The sequence below is a fragment of the Zeugodacus cucurbitae genome, chromosome 6 (genome assembly GCF_028554725.1).
Source record: "Zeugodacus cucurbitae isolate PBARC_wt_2022May chromosome 6, idZeuCucr1.2, whole genome shotgun sequence".
Taxonomy (NCBI): Eukaryota; Metazoa; Arthropoda; class Insecta; order Diptera; family Tephritidae; genus Zeugodacus; species Zeugodacus cucurbitae.
The window spans coordinates 50,509,285-50,529,234 of NC_071671.1; the positions used below are offsets into that span (position 1 = coordinate 50,509,285).

General features: G+C 33.3%; 1 protein-coding gene across 6 annotated transcripts in view; it reads left to right on the forward strand.

The window, feature by feature from the left end:
• Positions 1 to 19,085, forward strand: part of LOC105214529 (dystroglycan 1) — a 67,305-nt gene extending 48,220 nt beyond the window's left edge. The window contains exons 3-16 of one of the 6 annotated variants that reach the window (XM_054234609.1): positions 1,968 to 2,171; positions 2,303 to 2,428; positions 2,660 to 2,802; positions 2,885 to 3,010; positions 3,764 to 3,833; positions 4,516 to 5,571; positions 8,125 to 8,358; positions 10,724 to 10,774; positions 10,842 to 11,206; positions 12,236 to 12,435; positions 12,500 to 13,456; positions 13,525 to 13,719; positions 14,674 to 14,835; positions 14,913 to 19,085. In XM_054234609.1, the coding sequence (XP_054090584.1) occupies positions 1,968 to 2,171; positions 2,303 to 2,428; positions 2,660 to 2,802; positions 2,885 to 3,010; positions 3,764 to 3,833; positions 4,516 to 5,571; positions 8,125 to 8,358; positions 10,724 to 10,774; positions 10,842 to 11,206; positions 12,236 to 12,435; positions 12,500 to 13,456; positions 13,525 to 13,719; positions 14,674 to 14,835; positions 14,913 to 15,034 (4,011 nt within the window). In that variant the 3' untranslated portion in view covers positions 15,035 to 19,085. The remainder of the gene's footprint in view (positions 1 to 1,967; positions 2,172 to 2,302; positions 2,429 to 2,659; positions 2,803 to 2,884; positions 3,011 to 3,763; positions 3,834 to 4,515; positions 5,572 to 8,124; positions 8,359 to 10,723; positions 10,775 to 10,841; positions 11,207 to 12,235; positions 12,436 to 12,499; positions 13,457 to 13,524; positions 13,720 to 14,673; positions 14,836 to 14,912) is intronic. The other 5 variants (XM_054234610.1, XM_054234611.1, XM_054234612.1 and 2 more) reach the window with 5 other exon arrangements.
• The last annotated feature ends 865 nt before the right edge of the window (positions 19,086 to 19,950 follow it).

Consider the following 19,950-nt stretch of genomic DNA (forward strand, 5'->3'; position numbering starts at 1 on the left):
ACACAGTCGCAATCAAAGAAGTGTTTACTTTCATTATTTGCCGCTGAATGACTCCACTTTGTAGCACTTGCGTTTGGCATTTGGCGAATTATGAGCTCATTAACATACATATTAATTTGCATATTGACGCTTTTAGCACTCTAATGTTTTATTTTACATACATATATACAAATATATATATAAATTCTATGAAATATTTGGCGATTTATTAGTTTTGAATACTTTTTTGTCTTAATTACTTTCGCCGAATTGGTGATAATAGCAAGCTGCCATTTTTGGTCTTTGGACAGTCTTCAAAAAAGACTAGACTTATGCTTAAAACTCGGAAAATGTTTAAATATATATTTTTTATTATCAACCAATTCTTTAAACTATATCTGAAAAAAGTATGACGCGTTCAGCATTAAGCTCTTCATATTTCGGCTCTTCCAAAACGGCGTGAAATTTACGAGCATTATAACCCCGCAGCATACATAATTGATTAATTATTATAGCATATGTTTCCACCCTTTTTTGGAACACTTACATATGTAAGTCTTTCCGGTCATTAAAAATTAGAAACTCTCGATGTAAGACACAATACTACCGAAGCAAATATCTTCGAACCCCCAAAAGGCGCTCGTTTTTTATGTGTAAGCTGCCGCCATTTCAAACCTCCAAATACGGTTTAACCCTTCATAACGTGGCCGTTTTAATGTTTTATAGCCGTATACATTATTATATACATATATCTTTTCACACTTTGTGTGCAAAGCAATAACTTCAAGTTCCAGAGAGCTTGTATAAATTATTAAAACATATTTTAGAAAATATTCCAAGCTAAAAGACTACGCCATCGACGACCATCTTTATTATATTTCTACAATCATATATTTTATTATAGTATAGTATCTATTTATCAGACCATCTACTCATCCACCATCTGAAGAATTTGCCTGAAAGAAGACGTGGTGGAATTACGTCAACACTTCCCACCGGAATGCCTAATTTTTGCCAGCATTTCTTTGATCTCACTTTCTTTGAACATCTTCGTGAACCATTGAACATAGAAGTAGAAAACGTATGCTAATTTATGGCAAGTTCAGGGCGCTTTGTCGAGTCTTAACGTCTAAATAAGGGAATTATTCTGGCTTCACAAAATTATATCTCTTATAGTCTAAATTAATTCCATTTTTGTGTAGAACAGCTATACTCGTAGAACCTTCATCCTGCAGTAAAACTCGTACAACCCCGTCTCCGTTCGTCTTAATCTTATAAATTTTTTTCCGGAGATCGTCTTAGAAAGGTTTCTTTCAGAAACTAATTATATAATATATTCTCATTCTTCAGATGAATATTTTAACTTATCAACAGGACTCATAAGCGCTATGTGTATGCCAGCAGGTTCCACGCTTCAATTCACCAGAAATCTTTCAAGCAAAAAGTGTGTGTCATTCCATTCATCTTTTCATAGATCTTTCAATACTTCTTCTGTCCCTCAATTATTCTGAGTTTTTTTTTATGTAGAAACCTGTCTATCCTACTTCTCTTACATTAGATCCCGGGGAAATATTAAGACCGTTAATGTTATTGTTTGACCTATCTGTTGACAATCAATATTTCCCTTCCAACGGACTAGTGTCGGAAAAAGCTATCGAAGTGATCGTCTTTGTCATATATAAATCTGGATCCTTACTACAGTAAAATTTTTATACTTTGGTAAAAGCTTCGAAGTGATTATCTCTGACATATATAAATCTAGATCCGTACTAGTTTCGTATACTTGACTGCCATAAGAACTGTCGAAGTGATCGTAGGAATGGAATTGTAAAGTTTTATCTATTACAGACTAGAAGGTTCAAAGTGATGAACGAATAAAGGAATCTTATAAAATACTAAAAAGCTTCTTCTAAAATCCAGTTTCTCTCAATATTTTTCCTTCCACTTCAATTATTAATTTTGGTATTATTTTCTTTTCATATCTTCAGGTTCCATTACTTGAACCACGCGACGAACCAGCACACATCCACTACGGCCATGATCCATACTCGGTGGAATTGTCGAGCTGTCGCTCGGAAAACAGCGAAATTGTGCTCTCGTTAGTGCTCAAAAGCCACGATTGGGCGGATTTGAGTGATAATAAAAAGGACAAAGTACTGGAGAAACTATCCAAGTTCTTCGCCATACCGAAGGTAAGTTGAAGAGAAGATATTGATTGACGTAAATATGTCTGTATGTCAGAAATAAAAAATAAAAATTAATAAGAAGCACGAAGTGTAAAAATTAACAGTTGACTGATTCGCCATTTTTCATCGCCTCTTAGGAATTCATCGTTATGGAATCAGCAACAAAACGTGAACTCAGCGAAATGCAGAAGGAATCAATACGCAGAGGTTACAACAAGTGCCATAATAATAATAAACACCCGCTGGGACGTGTTAGCTTTGTGGTAAGCAAGGAAATAAATTAAGAATTTCACTACGGTGGCAATACTGGCACTTGGTAGTCATTGAGAAATTATAGTGCTGATAATGCGTCCATTTTATTTATATAGGGTCATGCTATAGATACATATTTATAATATTTTTATACAAATAATTAATTTTTGTTTTTTTTTTTATTGCAATTTATACTTTTTACATTATTATTATTTTTCATTATTGTTTTATTTTTCATTCAGCTCGGCTGTGGTGCCAAATATTTCACAATGAGTGAACCTCTAATGAAACAAATAGGTGCTCAGATGAAGGACGATTCTATTGACAATATAACGGGCGAAAAGTTCGGCTGGTGGGTCATTTGGCGCAAGCTCTACAAAGCGCGGTATGTCAACTAAAAGTATAATTAATTAATTATTAATTATTTAACAAAATTGAAATTAACCGCTATATATTTTACCTTTTAGAGCTCAACGTAAACGCCGACAAACTGAAGGTTCCGGCATCGATGAAGCCGAAGATGGTGACGATTATGATTACGATTACGATGATGATGATGATGACGTTGTGTACGTATCCAACCCAATTAAAAAGTAATTTCTACCATCCATATTCTTATGCATTTGTTGGTTCAAACTGTTTTGGCAGCACGGAAATTGATAGAAAGTGTTTTGTAAATTCCGTTAGATTTTTAAAAGATTTCGTTCCGTTTCATATAGCAGATAGTGACATTTAAAAACTTAGTAGTATGGCAAATCACAAATTGAAACAGAACATTAGTAGTTACCCATTAAGGGTTTAGGGTAGTTAGAGACACGAAAAAATTAGAATTTTCAGTCATTTTTTCCCTTGCGGTGACAATTATTAGTAATTGGAGTTTCGTCTAAAATCAATCGAATGAGAAAATTTAGTTTTATAAATAGATAATCCTAAACCTGAGCGAAGCTTTTTTGTTTTTTTTTTTCAAAATTAACAATATTTGGGAAAATCAACAGTTATTTGGTCTTAATGAAGAATAACTCGAAAAGTAATTATCGGATAAAAAAAATGATTTTTTGAAAATCTTGAATACTATTCAATTCTTACTAGAAATTTTTCGTTTATTGTTTTAATAACAATTATTTAAACCCAGTTTGTTGGTTGGTAGGTAGGCTAGATATTTTATTAGACGTTATATATGTAAGTGCACATCTAAAAATACTTGTTTCGAAGGAACGAAATTTCTCTCGACAGTCGCTTGTACTTTGCTTGAGTTCCAAGGACTATTTTCTCGCCTCGGCTTTTTTCAACAATTCAAACATAAATATTTATTTGAATATTTAAACATTTTGTTTTTATATTTCCAGTGAAAGTGAAACAGAAGTGCCAGTAACAACCCCGCCACATGCGCATCGTCATCACCATGGTGATGGTCAGGTGAGTGTCAAGCGTTGTTTTAAACGTCCTACTAATTGTTTTGCAATATGCATTTTGAAAACAAAAACCAAAAAAAAAAAAAGAAAAGAAAATATGGAATCAAATGTTTCACGCGAAGTGGTGTACTTACTTACTCACTCATTTATTGGTCATTGCTTAGGGTTTCACTCATTTGAATACTGCACTTTTGTAATTAATAAACAATTTGTTGATATATGAAAATTTGCTAAACAAAAAAAAAACAAAAACAAAAAATAAGTAACATATACATACACACACACGTAAACATGGTAAAAAGTTAAAGACACTTACATACATGCATACATTACACATTTGTTACGGATTTGTTATTAATCTAATGATGTTTTTCCTGGTCTCTTTTTCTGCTCTCTGTCTTTTACTGTGCTAACCTCTAAACGTTTACTGTGATTCGAAACGTCAATGAATTGAAAAAACAAAAAATAATAATTATGCTGCTAATACGTTTGATTTTATATTAACTAACTGTAAACGTATATATTACATACATACATATATATATATACATAAATAAATATATCTATATGCATTCATTACCACTCACATCACATCACCACATATGCACACATTTACGCACAATCCACCACACCCACATAAACACACAATACGAATATTGTCTTATTGCACACGCATAACGGTATAGTCGAATATCGAGGATAACAAGTTAGAATTATCAGCGGCATCCACATCAACAGCGACCGCTAGTGGCTCGAACGAGGATGGCCTACTCGACGCTGTGGCAGCTGCCTCGTCTAGTGCCAAAGAGCCGACATCGTCCGACACGATTAGTGACACGAAACATACGAATATCGATGAGGAGATTGTTGAGAGCGTTTCCCAATTGGAATCGGTTATAACGAAGACCATTGAAAATACGAAGAACATCAAAGAGATACCGGTTTTGGAAGAAGACGACGATGAAGATGCACCGGTTGCGGTCGATATCGCCAAGGAATTGGATGTGCCAAATGCACTGGAAGAGATCAATAATGGTGGTGAGCTCGACGGTGCCGAAAATGATTATGACAAAAATGTGAATCGACAAATAACCTCAAATGCTGATCGTGAAACGGTAAAAGTTGCCCAGAGCTCAACAACCGCAGAAATACCGTTACACCTACGTAATGAGCACGGTGACACAGACAGCTTTGATGCTGTTGAGCCGTCCGCCGACTCAGATTCCGTAGTTGCGATTGAGTCAAGCGCCGCGCTGAGTCACAACTCGTTGGATCGTGCACAAACCGAAGCTTCGTTGGCGAGTGCGTTCGATACAACAGCCGCCGTCGCCGCAGCCGCTGAGTTCGAAACTCGCACCATAACGCCGGTAGCTAACACACTAGAACCCGCTATAAGCCGAGTTGAATTGTCTAAGTCAGAGACGACTTCTTTGTTGCCACCAGCTTTGCACACACCAGCAATGAATGCTTCAACAACACAAGCACCCAATCTATTGGCAAATGCTGTCACGACCTCATTATATGCATCATCATCATCCTCACCATCATCATCGTCCTCCTCCTCCTCCTCCTCATCATCATCATCATCTGTTTCGTCCTCCTCTCTCTCACCTTCGTCTACGCCATCGTCGGCTACTGTGCCCACATTCATATTGTCAACAATCACAACTTCATTTGCAACAACTCCAACAACAACAACAACAATAAAACCATCATTCATCACCACACCATTGTTAACAAAGGTAAATACTGAACAAACAAATCTCTTGTGGCTTCTCTATGCACCTCAACGATTAGAATCGTTACAGTTTGCTCTGCTAAACTCTATATGCTAAACATTCTAAATTATGTTAATATACTCGTACGTGTATGTAAAGCTAAATATACAAAGTATTAGTTCAACGTCGTGTATTTCCTCGTATAATGCTTTAACTATTGTCCGTTTGTATTGTAAACTCGTTACTCACATCGTTTTAGTATATACTCGTACATACTTTTCATACCTTAACAAGTTTAGACTCTAGTCTTATCAGTGCTAGTATGAACTGAAATATCGACATATGTACATATATACATAGTGTGAGCGTTATTCAGTCTTATACCACACATAGTTAGGTTATGATTTGTTTTTTATTTTTTATTTCGCTGTTTTGTTGATCCTGCCCACATAAAATCACGTTAGGCAAGTAGACAGCTGATTAGTAAATATTCTTTACATCACAAATATGCTAGAAATATATACTATATAAAGGGTTTTTCAACAAGGGCACTATAAAAGTTTCCATTCCATTCGATGTCATTATGTATGGAATTCGATTTCTTTTGCATGGCCAACACGAGCACGCTTGCAGAAGTCCAGACGCTGAACCCAAGTTTCGACGGTGTTCAAGCATAAATCGGCCGATACTGCTGCAATTACGCGTTCGATATTCGTACGAAGTTAATCAAACGTCGCTGTCTAGTTGGCATAGACCATAGATTTGACGTAGTCCCACAGGAAATAGTCTAATGGCGTCAAATCCCACGACCGAGGCGGCCAATTGACTAGTCCATTTCGTGAGATAACACGTTCACCAAACTTGGTTTTCAATAAATCGTTTGTGAAATTCGCTGTGTGGCTTGTGGCGCCGTCCTGTTGGAACCACGTATTGACCAAGTCCACAGTCACCCAATACGGGGCAAAAATATTCGGTGATCGTTGAGCGGTAGCAATTTCCATTCACAGTGACGTACCGGTCTTGATCATCATGGATGAAGTACGGCCAAAGACGCTGCCGGCTCATAAACCTTATTGCTTATTGACGAAGCCATTCAGCCAGATGAAGATGATTTTTCGATTAAAATTCGGTTCATTTTCAAGTTGTTACTCAGCACAATTCACGGACATGCGACGATTCTGGTGGTCAAGCGGCTACAATTCTTGTGTGAATTTTTGAAAAATTCGCCACAATGACGTCACAAAGATGGCCAACGCTTGAGAACGACGTGTGAGAGACTGATTTGGGTCACCTTCAATTGATGCGCAAGCGGCAGTAATATTCTCGACATTACGGGCACTTCTTTGTCTCACTAGCACGGGAACATTTTGTACTGTGCCTATGGATTCAAATTTTTCCACTAGACGCTCACTTGTTGATCTGATAGGACGATTATTACAACCATAAATTGGACATATCGCTCTTAAAGTCGAGGCCACTACTCCGAGTTTCGGTAGTACATTTTAATAATTTCGACACGTTGTTGGATTGTATATATAGCTGGAAACAATAAGGCGTCGTTTGCTGTCCCTATCGGTCCACTTTTGTTGCGCCCTTTTTGAAAATCCCTTTATATTCTTAATGGAAACATTTTTCATTTCTATTTAAATATTTTAATTATTATTATATTATTTTATATTTTATTTTTCATATCAATATTTTTGACTTTATTTGGTCTATGGTTAATTGGCCCTTGACTGGTCTTCATGTTACCACTGAAAGGAATGATTTATATTCATTGAATAGTCCAATATAAGGCTAGGTTTACAAGTGCTTGATAGAAAGCTCATTGAGCGTGTAGTTTATCTCGTTAGAACATATCAAGATCAACTTAGTAGTGAAAGTCTCAAATTATTATTCTAATACCCTTGCTCTTTATAACCTCTACTAGTCCTTCGAGGAAGTTAGCTAACTATTTAACCTCACTTTTTCATCGAGAGCAAATTTTTTGACTCACAAGAACAGACTAATCACATAAAAGTCGCTACAAAATACGTTTTTAAACATTAACTCAAGCCTAGTTAAAGCTAACTGCAACTAAGTATTGATTTCTACAATAATATAAGACAGCTGAAGTCTCTCTCTCTCTCTCTCTTCCTGGTTTACTAAATTAAGCTCAACATTTTTAGCTAATCTCAATAGAAATTGTGAACTAAAGAATATCTTTTGAAGAAATTGATTACAATAACAAAAACAAGATCGAGAGAGTATGTTAAATTTCTTGGTCTCTCAAAGCTCAATCTAGTCTTCGTTGATTTAAAAGACACCTTTTAATAGGATTTAGATACCGTTAGGTATGACTTTATTTTGACTGTGTTTACGTCGAGTCTATCTTTTCTCTCTTAACTGCAAGGCTATAATTTATAACGATTGTAAGAAATTAAAATCTTCTTTTTTGTTGTTGTTCTGTTATCTATGTATATATTATATATTGATATATTATATATATATATATAATTGAAAAATTCTGTGTAAACTACAAAATTGTATATGTATTATTGGTTGTCTATCTTACACTAATGTGGATGCCAAGTGCAGCTAGAACGTATGCAACAACAAACACAACAACAGCAAATACTTAAAGAAACAACAAAAACATTTGATAATAACACCTTACGTGAAGAAAATGCGGAAGAAGCCATTAGAAACAGTGCAGAGACGCCAATAACAAATGTGTTTGTGCCAATAGCAGATACAACAACAAGTAGTGATGTTATAGCAGCAACAACGCCGACTTTATTAACAACAACCGGTGAAGGCGTTATGAGAAAGGTGAAGAACCACTCGAAGAAAGCAAGCAAATCCATTTTATTTCGAATTATAAAGCTTGGAATGCGTAAAAATCATTTAGAAAACAACAACAACAAAAAATTAGCAACAGAGAAAAAAACAAAAACAGGAAAACTGTGAAATTTCCCGCTTGAAAGTTATGTGGAAAGGCGCAAATATTGTTGTATTGGCAATGCAAAACAGTGAACGCATGTTCCAAAAACAAAAAAATATGCACTTTTTATTAGCACCTCAATTGTCCAGGTCACCTTAACTTTACCACCGCAACTACTATCCATGGCTTCAACAACACCAAGCGCCTGCATGCCGTTACTTACTCCCACATAGATACATACATATATACATACGCATAGCCGTGCATGGTCCACTGTTTAGCAAATTGGCGTGCTTTGAAATCGCATTCACGCTGAACAAACCGCGAACCATGGCCCACAACCAACTTTCCTCCAATGATTGTGTCCCATTTGTCTCCCACCACCACCATAACTTTTCTTATGGATACATGCGCGCATATTGCACATTTATGTATTCAAATGCTAATCACGTATAACTGTTGCACTCTCTTGCACATTCAACACTTCATTAAGTTGTTAATTGCTTTTCTGTTATTTTGCCAATTATGCACATTTCTATTTATTATTGTTTTTGTATTATTTTTAGCATTATACATTTGTATGTGTGTGTGTGGCTCTCAACTTCTTTGTGTTTTAGATGTCTATAAATATTGAGTTATTGTCAACTAACATTTCCTCATATCAAAAGTTTATATAAAGTTGTACAGCCATTGACAACGAATTGGAGACGCTGCGTGTTTTTATAATAGAGCGTTATAAATCTACGTAAAACTTTATTTTTTTTAGTTTATATGTATTTTGTTCTAGTAAAGTTTTGAGATTGTGGATAAACAACCGTTATTTCAGCAAATAATTCCAAAAGTGACAAGAAAAAAGTGAACATTTTAATTATACTTCCCATTCAGTTGCCTCTAGCACTTTTATGAACGCCACTAAACATTTTGTCAATTTTTTTTTCCATTTTTACATTTCTCAAAAGGTGGCAACTCTGTTGTCAGGTTGCAAAACTACTCCAACACATATCAGAAATTGAATATCTCTCGAATACTTTCTGCAAAACTTGTTTCAACTACTAATCCTACTCAGTTTGTAAATTTTCTTGAGCTTCTGTTTATTATTCAAATTGCCGCAACTCTGCTCCAAAACTTAACCCAATTAAAAGCTGGATTTAAGTAAGATTTTCTTTAACACTTTATATAGCTGCAAACGTTGTAATATTTTTCTCAGTTTCAATTATTTTAAAAGTTGACAACTCTGCCCAAAACAATTTATAAATTAGTGACCCCCCGAACACTTTCCGAAAGCGATCTTAAGCTTTTTACATTAAGCATTTGTATTGTAAAGCTTATATGAGTTCTAAATTTTCGAAAGGTGGCAACTCTATTCTCAAATCTAGCTGAATTAAGGTTTCTAATACCCAATTGTTTAATCCTTACTTAACTTAGTTCACAAACGGTGATGGGAGCAATTGATAAGGTCGATGTTGTAAACATCTTCGGCACTCAGTGGGGAATGGCTTCATTAATGAAAAGATGTTGGAATTTAAAACTCGAAGACCAATTGTTCTTCTATCCAACTTTTTCTAAGCCGCTTTTCGAATAATGGTAGTCTGTGTCCCTTCGGATTCGAGAGTAATCACTATGATTTGGCGCAAAGGACTTTGTTTCATATTATTTTTGAGTAAAAATATTTATTTCTCATAAAAACTTGTAAATCATATTTTCTAAAGTGTTCCTCATTAGTTGCCAATGGCTGTAAATACATACATATATGTATTTGGTGTATTCGTGTCCTATGGATCCAATATTATATATATAATTAACAATTGTAGTTGATATTGAAATAATAGCAAGATAAAAAGTAGAAGCTTTAATAAAATCATAAAATAAAAATTCAAAAAAAAAAACACAACAGTAAATAAAAAATAATTTAAAATATAAAAGTTTAATTAAAATTAAAATAAATTAAATAACTACTACATTTGTAATTATTTTGCTAGCTACTGCACATATGTACGTGTCTGTCACATATTTAGTCCATATGCATGTCTTCTAGAATTATTGTCGTAAAAGTAAATGTTCAAACATTTCCATATATTTCTTCATACAAACAAACTTATATTGATTAACATCGAAATATCGCTGGCATGAAGTATCGATATCGAAAATTTTTGGCACTTCTAAGTTATACGAAATAATTTTATTTCTCTATTTTTCCCAAAAAACAAAAAAAAAAAAAATAAATCAACATACGATGACCATAAATAAACTTAGGATGACAACGAGACCAACAGTTTGCTTCCCGAAACAGATGCGAGTCGCACGGTGAGTCATCTTTTATTCATTATATTCACAATTATGTATTAATGCAATTTTATTTACTGTCCTTTAGCCTCCAACCACACCGCAAGGTTCCGACTCTGCTTCGTCGCCCACTTCTCTGCTAACCTCACCAACAACTTCGACATTGGGCACTTCGCCTACCTCCATCAGCACTGATGCCACAGCGCCTACGCTACCCTCTACTGACTATGTCGAGCCTAAAGTGGAAAATACACCGCCAATGATACGCACACGTCTGCAGAAATTCGCTGTGACCTCGGGCAAAGCCTTCTCGTACTCAGTGCCACAAGATACCTTCTACGATACGGAGGATCTCACAAACCTACGCTTAGATTTAACAGATAAGGATGGACGTGAATTGAAGGCGTCGTCGTGGTTACAATTCAATCCCGAAACACATGTACTTTATGGATTGTAAGTGTAGTGTTTTTGAAATACTTATATTTATGGTTACTATGATTGTTGGCTGTAAGGGCTTTGGCCTCCTTAACCTATCAAAACAAGTATCGATTTGTCAGTAAATTGACCTGAATTGATTTAATATCTGAATTAAGGACTTGTATTTGTAGTATTTTTGGGCAATTTTAATTTAATTAATTTTGCGTCATAAATTCTTTAATTAAACCGAAAACCGTGCGTAAATTGAGTTTTCTACTATTATAATTTGTCATGAATAGAAAAAAAAACAGTAAAAACACTATTAAATAAAGTATGGCTTTCCTACCCTTCTTCGTTCAAAAATGAGATTTTCCATCATAACTTATCCAGTTAAGCAGCTGAGAACACGAAATGTATTCTTCATTTCGCATATCTTAATTAAAATATGGACAATGAAAATGTCCAAGATCGGTTGAATCATTCAAAAATGAGATTCCGTGTTACAACTCGTCCAATTAAGCTGCTAAGAACTCAAAATTTCATATTATTTTCACATATCACCAATATAAAATGGACATAGAAAATCATAAAGATCGGTAGATTATAACATAAAACTTCCATATATATTACCACTCAAAAACAATACTCTGTTAAATAACTCTTTTAATTGAGTACATAGGGAAACCCAATTTTTTGTAATAGCTTTACTTATCCCAAAGAGAAAATGTTCAGAGAAAATCATTAAGATCGGTTGACTATAACATTTAGCTCCGGTATAAATTATCGTCAAAAAATAAGATTTCTGATTGGAACTTCTTCAATTACGCAGCTGTAGACACGAAATTCGATACTATTATCGCATGTCATAAATAAAATATGTATAGCGAAAAATTTCACGATCGGTTGACAATAACATATAGCTTCCATACAAGTGATTTTTCTAGTTTCGAATTTTCCTAAAATTCTTACAATTGTAAGAAATAGTATTTAATTATATGAAATTTAGTATTCGTTTTTTTTTTATTTTGAACTATCTTATAATAAATATCCCTCTTCATCTTCTAGACCTCTCGACGATTCTGTTTCGAAATGGCAATATCGTTTAACGGCTACCGATTCTGGCAACGAGTCAGTCACAGAGACATTAGAGATATCTGTGCAACAACATCGCGGTGTACGTACCGTTAATCACGAGATCAGCATTACCGTTAAAATCAACGAGAAGAATATACACAACATTGACTGGCAGCTGAAATTGATGCGTGGTAAGTAGTTTTGAAACAATTTTTGTTTATACTTTAATAACACTAATCATTCACTAACTTCCAGATGTTGCCTCAACACTGGGTGATGAAAACACCAACTCCTTGGTTGTGCGCGAGATACGTCCGATGCCACAGGATCCTAATACCGCTACATTTGTGTATTTCAATGAAACCTTCCCCACCAGTGAGTGTCCTGAGGCGGAGCTCAATAAGCTGGTGAAGCGTTTAGATGCCAGTCGTCTAAGTGATTTAGTGTATCCCACACTGAGCGTGAAATCCATAACGGGTCAACTGATTGGCGCGTGCCAAAAATCGCACATTACTAAACCGAAACCCACCACGCATATGGCGACCAACGTACCACCGCTACCACGCAATCAAGTGGATCGCGTTAATGCGACCGTCGGACATTTGCTCGTCTTCAAAGTGCCCAGCGATACATTCTATGATCCAAACGACAATGAACAACTCACATTAACACTAAAGACGAAGGATCACAAAGAGCTCAACCCACGCCATTGGTTACAATTCGACTCGAAGAATCAGGAATTCTATGGCATACCAAAGAGTGGTGATGCCGGCTCTGATGAATACTTGCTCGTGGCACAAGATGCTGGCGGTCTGAGCGCCACCGACGCATTGGTTGTGGTGGTGAATCATGCGCCCAAGAAAGAGTTTAGCGTCTACTTTAAAGCCTATCTAGCCATTCGACATGAACAATTCAATGCTGATCTGCAACGGAAATTTGTGGAACGCATTTCACAACTCTTCGGCGATTCGACTACTCAATACGTGCAAATACGTTCGGTGACAACGCAACACGACTCCGATAGCACGATTGTGAATTTCTACAATACGAGCTTATACAAATCGCATAACCGTTGTCCCGAAGAGGAAATCGAGGCTGTGCGCAGTGTTTATCTGATCAAGGATCATATGGTGCGCGATCATGTGAAGAAGATTTTGGGACCCGAATTGAATCTGACCAATGTACAAGCATTGCCGTTGGGCTTGTGCCATCGTAAGTTCGAATTTTTGTATTTCTTTGGCGGTTTATTAGTAAATATATGTTTTGGTTTTTATTTGTAGCACAAACTGATATCATCCATCGTGACTATGTGCCCACGAAACCTGATCAGCCAACACTGAAATCGAGCTTCAGCGAAGAGTATATGTACACGATCATCTTGCCGGCGGTGATTATTGTCAGCATGATCTTAATTGCTTGCCTCATTGCGTGTTGTCTACATCGTCGCCGTCGTAAGAGTGGCAAAATGGAATTGGGTGAGTTATTGATTAATTAGAAAATATCCAGGGTTGTTGTGGAATCTGACAGTTGTCGGAATCAGAATTCAAACCGACAAAAAATTCTGGTTCGTGTCATGAGTTCTGATATTATTGGTTTGATGTTCGAATCAGAAATTCTATTGGTTTGGGTGTCATTCAAACCAATTTTATCGGTTTAACTATCAGAAACAAACCGAGAGCTTCAGGGCTGACAGATTTGAGACATTTTGTTCAAATTTATTTTGATTTGTCGTTAAAACGCTTTGGAAAAAATATAATTATTATTAAAAAAATAAGATAAGAACGCTAAATGACGTAATTATTGAATTCAACGGAAAAAAATAAAATATTCTAAGAATTTTACAAAATAAGTAATTCAGATTAGATTAAAAGTTAAACAATATACATGGAACTTTCATAACTCGAAGATCTCCATTACTTGAACTTTTAAATTGGCAATAGCGTCAAATTTCCTTCCATAACTCGAATTTCTATAACTCGAAGTTCTCCATAACTCGAACTCTTGAAGTGGCATTGAAAGGCAATTCCATACAAATTTCATCGAAGTTTTTTTGTGGATTATGGTGATTCGAGTTAGAGAAGTTCCACTGTATATATACATTTAAATATGTACATTTTTACATAAAAATAATTACTATTTTTGACTTCCTTTAAGCATAAAGCGAATTAATGTGATTCCTTAAAATTTTCATTTTAAATGAATAAATAGCAGAACAGCTGATTCGAATATTGGTTTGCTTATATTCGAAAAGACGAAAATCCAATCAGACTCTGTGACACCAATGAAAATCATAATTGGTTTGCCATTCTGACATTCAGCAAATCTGTCTTGGATCAGGGGTGTTGGATCATATTTTTATACTCAGTCGGTTCCCGATTCTTACAATTCTTCAATACTAATGTATTCTAAATCTTTTTATTTTCATGTAGGCGATGAAGAAGAACGTAGATCGTTCCGCAAGAAAAATATACCTGTCATTTTCCAAGATGAATTGGACGAGAAACCCGAAATCGGCAATAAGAGCCCAATAATTTTGAAGGATGAGAAGCCGCCATTGTTGCCACCATCCTACAATACCTCCAACATGAATGGTTAGTACTTATATACACTCCTTTATTAATGAAATGCGTAGCTAATTCACAATTCCTTCCACTCTACCACATTTTAGGCGACAACGATGTCGATGAATATGTGCCACCACCCGCCGTTGTTGTCGGTGGACGCGAAGCGCGGGGGAAATCACCAGCAACGCCATCATATCGAAAACCGCCACCATATGTATCGCCATAAAAATGTGGAACATGGCGAATGTGGAGTATAAGACGTGTGGAGCGCAAGAAGAGTTTATGGCGAAAAACGGGAAACTTTCCCAACTACTGCTAAACTGCAACAAAATGGAAACTTTACTACTTAATTCACTACATAAACATTTATTTTTTTCTTTTTAAGTTATATACATACATACAAATATATATATATATATATATTAAGTCTATACAAACACACACATACATATATATATATATATATAGTATAGGTGATAGAGCAAAGCTACGAACGACAATTGAGTATTGCAGATAATTACAAAGTGGCGCATGAAGAGAGCGAGCAGCCACCAACTGTCGAAACTTATGAACAAAGTTATTGTAATTATTGAAAACAATCAAATATACAACAAACGTTAACTCAACACAACTACAACTACATTATAATTATATTTTTCTTTCTAATTTATTGACAACTCGAAAAAGTGACAACTAACGGTTTAAAATACTTTGGCAACTAAAAAAAAATAATAATAATAGTGACTTGAAGAAGTTTAATTTAGTGTCTAAATATTATATATATTTAATATACTTTAGCGTTAATTTAACGACACTTTCGAAAATCGTCTACTTTTGTTTAAAATTTTTTTCTTGCGAAAAAATTAAGAAATCGTGCACAAAACCAACTTTGTAAACACCCTGTATTAACACTGTACTCTTTACTCTCAAAAAAACTAAAAGAAAAATCATTTGCGTTAAGCGCTAACGGTGCTTCCGCAGACTAAAATACATATACAGTTAAGTGTATTTTACAGTTACGGTATTTTAACTAACGGCGTTGCGTAACATACATCATTGTATTGTAATCAAAAACAAAATATATAAAAAACGTGTCACAATCATTATTAATTATGCATGTGTGTTACTTAAGATTTTTCACTTGAATAACAAAAGAGCAACAAAAAAAGGGAGGAGTTGAAGTTAGAAATTAAAAATTATATTAAACAAACAGCTTAAGTATGTAATGTCGGATAATCAAGCATGTGTTTATACAGCAGCCATTTTCGTATTTTCATAAATATGTATGATGAGTTTGAAAATGTTTTGTATTTGTATTTGTAAGAAGAAGAAGAAACATTGTAGAAGAAGAGTGTTCAAGAAACGCTAAATAACAACAAATTAAGCTAAATTCAACATACTTTTATACAAAAAGCACACACACACACACAAAACGTGGTGAATTGACTTTTATAACAGCATTGAGAAGTTTTCGATAAAATGTGTAAAAGATAGTTGAAAAATTTTCTATAAAAAAGATTGAAAAGTTTTCGAAAAACAATATTGAAAAATTACGTTTAAAAAATTATTGAAAAGATTTCGAGAAAAAATATTGAAAAGTTATCGAAAAGGTTTTCGAAAAAATATTGAGAATATTTCGAAACTAAATTGTAGAGATTTTGATAAAGAAGTTAAGAAAAGTTTTCGATAAAAAATTTGAAACTACTTCGAAAAATATTGCGAAGTTTTCGGAAAAAATATTGTGAAATTTTCGGTAAATAATATGGAAAAGATAATTGAGAAGTTTTCGAAAACCAATTTTTGATAATAAAATCAAGTAATTGATAGTATTTAAATAGTTAATCATTGACAACTTGCAAGAGCTCGTTTTAAGTGTAAACATTTGCAACTACTCGAAGTAGTGCTAATCTATAATTTTGCAAATTAATATTCTTTCTTTAAACTTATAAAGTAATTTTTGGAAGCGAGTGGCAAAAGAACGCTCAACTCGATTAAAATGAGTGAGAAAAAATCGAAACTCTTAATAAAACTGTTTTATTTTTTTTTTATTAAAAATACTGTTTTTGAAGTCGCTTATTATTTTCGACCGAACTCACTTAACCTGAAAAAAATAAGCGAATGTTCTTTTGTCACTCGCTTAGCAGAATTTATTAATTGAGCGCATGTTCCATTGCCGCCCGCCTGCAAACTCCATACAGTTGTATTAAGAGATTATTTTCTGCAAAAATATACACACATATATTATACAGTTGAACTTCCATAACTCGAACTGCTGTAACTCGAAGTTTTCCATAACTCGAACTCTTGAATTGGCAATATAAGTCAACTTTCATACAAATTATCTTCCGTAACTCGGAAATCTCTCTAACTCGAAGTTTTTTTTTGTAGATTATGGTGATTCGAGTTAGGTAAGTTCGACTGTATTTGCAATTTTCGTAAACTTTAAAACAGAAATTGGTTAATTGTACAAATAATTTGAAATTGTTTTGCTTATTCTACTGCCAATTTGATTTACACACACATATACACAAATACATATCTACACACGCAGTTTTATAATAAGTTTTAGCGTATGATGTTGAATTTTGAGAAATCACTTACTACTTTATATCTACATATACATACATACATATGTATTTTTTTGTAATTTATATTAATGCTTAAATAATTTTTATATTTATACACCTACAATACATACATACTACTTATATTATATTATAATTATAATTATAAAAAATCAATCAAAATGTAAAACAACAAAAAAAAAAACAAAAAAAACTTTATGTTAAACACGACAAATGAACGATAATTTTTTTGTTTTTGGTGTTTTTAGTTTTAAAATAAATAATCTCGAAAGTAATTCGTCAAAGTAAAAGCAAACAACAAATGGTCGCGACAACAAGTAGCATTAATATCGAAAGTTATAATGAATAAAATGCCAAAGATAAATGTTGTTGTAATTTTATTTCGTTTTATGAGTGAGACGCCGATGGCTTGCGCTCTCATTATGAGTTGCATTCGAAAATTACTTCAATATGCAATGTTGAGTTTATTATTTTTTCAAAAAAAGCTGTAAATTTCGATAGGGTTGTACTATTCGTATAGAAAATTCGATTTTCGTTCCTCATATTTGAGATCGGCGTTTACTTGAGACCGAAAGCAACTCATATTGGAAGTCTGAATTTTTTTGTTGCATTTTGTACTTTTTTTGAAAGAGAAAGTAATTTTGCATATCACTTTTATTTGAAAAATCATGCAGCATGCCATATCGCATTCGGTTTGTAAAAGTAATATCGAAATTTATATATGAGCTGAGATGGCTTCATTTCATCTCTTATAAAATTATAATATTTAAGACATGAGAAAAAATAAGATATTCGAAATAAACTTAAAATAAATAATTTGCGAGATATTACGAATTGGAAAAAATAAGTTAGAGCACATAAATAATATAATTCAGAGCGTGAGTCTTCACTGCTGAGGAAACAATTTCGTAATTGTCACTAAATTTTTATGAGCATTAATTTGTTTTGCATAATGAAATTAAGATAGGTAACTGTCAACGGGTGTTTCGAATGACCACTAGTTCGCAAAAAAGTGAGTTTTTGAAGAAAGATGAAATTATTAATAAAATATTTATACTGGAGTGACTATTGGAGTTTGTGCAAAAACAATGCTTTGGACAACTTTAAGGGGTTAGGGGTTAGGTTGGTCTCAAAGCCTAAAAACATGGATATTTTAACATTTTTTTTTTTTATTAATTTCTTTTAAACATAATATTTAATATTACTCGGATTGATTTGATAATTTGGAATAATATTTCAAACATATTGTACTATTTTTTAAATTTTGAAACCCACCTAACCTCTTAAACTAGAATAAATAACAAAAATTAATTTAAATGTTAGGTTTACTATTATCTTTTCCTTAACCCTTCTGCTATGTTAGGAAAAAATTATTATATAGTGTTTTGGGTCAATTTGACCCACTTATAAAAACTCCACTAATAACACTATTTTATTGAAAGAGTTCATATTTTTTTATTTGAATCAAGTTGAGTGTATGTTAATTGTAGAAAATAGTTGACATATGTATGTTTTAACGGCAATTTTCACAAACTAAACTGCTTAATATTTGTTCGGATTTTTTGTATGATGACAGAAGAAACATCGCTGTCGTTTTTTGGTGGATTCATTTCTGGCAGAGCATAGAACTGTGCAAAATATACTCGATTTCCGATAACTAGCTTTCTTTGTCGGCGTTTTTGATCGAGTGATGTAATAATAAACGGCAAAATGTTTCAAAATACTAGGTGGGTCAAATTGATCCAACAACGTAATAAGTGTAATGAAATTACATTTGGCATCCTCCAGCAACATAAAAAACAGATATTATTTTAATTTTCATATTTATCTATTCCTTTTACTGCAGTTAACAAATAGAATTAGAATCAATACAATACGACTAGACTAACACGCGAATTTCGACGAGTTTTACTGAAAATTAGATCAAATTGACCCAAACATAGCAGAAGGGTTAAAGGAATTGCCTAAAAATACTAAAACTATCATGTCAAAATTGTTTCAAAATTATTATAAGTAACCTCAAATAATAAAAAATAACATAATTTATTTAAAACTATTTATGAATGAGTTATTCACATATTTTCTTGAATTATATGAAATTCAAAAGCTTTGTTGCTGCTATCACTGTATAAAATTTATGTTTAAAAAGTTCAACTTTAACAAAACGAGCAAATCGAAGACGGTTCAATTTCATATCATTGCGTTAATTCTGTTCGGTTAAAAAGACAGTTTACGCATTGGAAAAACTAAGCTATGGTTTTATTTTTAATATTTTCCATAAATTATTTTATTCCTAATATATATTTTTTATTTTTATTAGAATTGTTCAGAATTATTTATTTTAACTTGATTTTTTGGTTAAAATAATTTTATTTAATTTCAGTTCTTCATGATAATTCTTTTTTAATTGAAATTATTTTAAAAATATCAATTTTTATTTTTGTTTATTAAATTTAAATTATAATTATTTAACCAATATTAGTTTAATTTATAGTTTATTTAAAATTATTTTAATGATATAAGATAATTTCTAAAATGATTTAATTTATTTAAATTA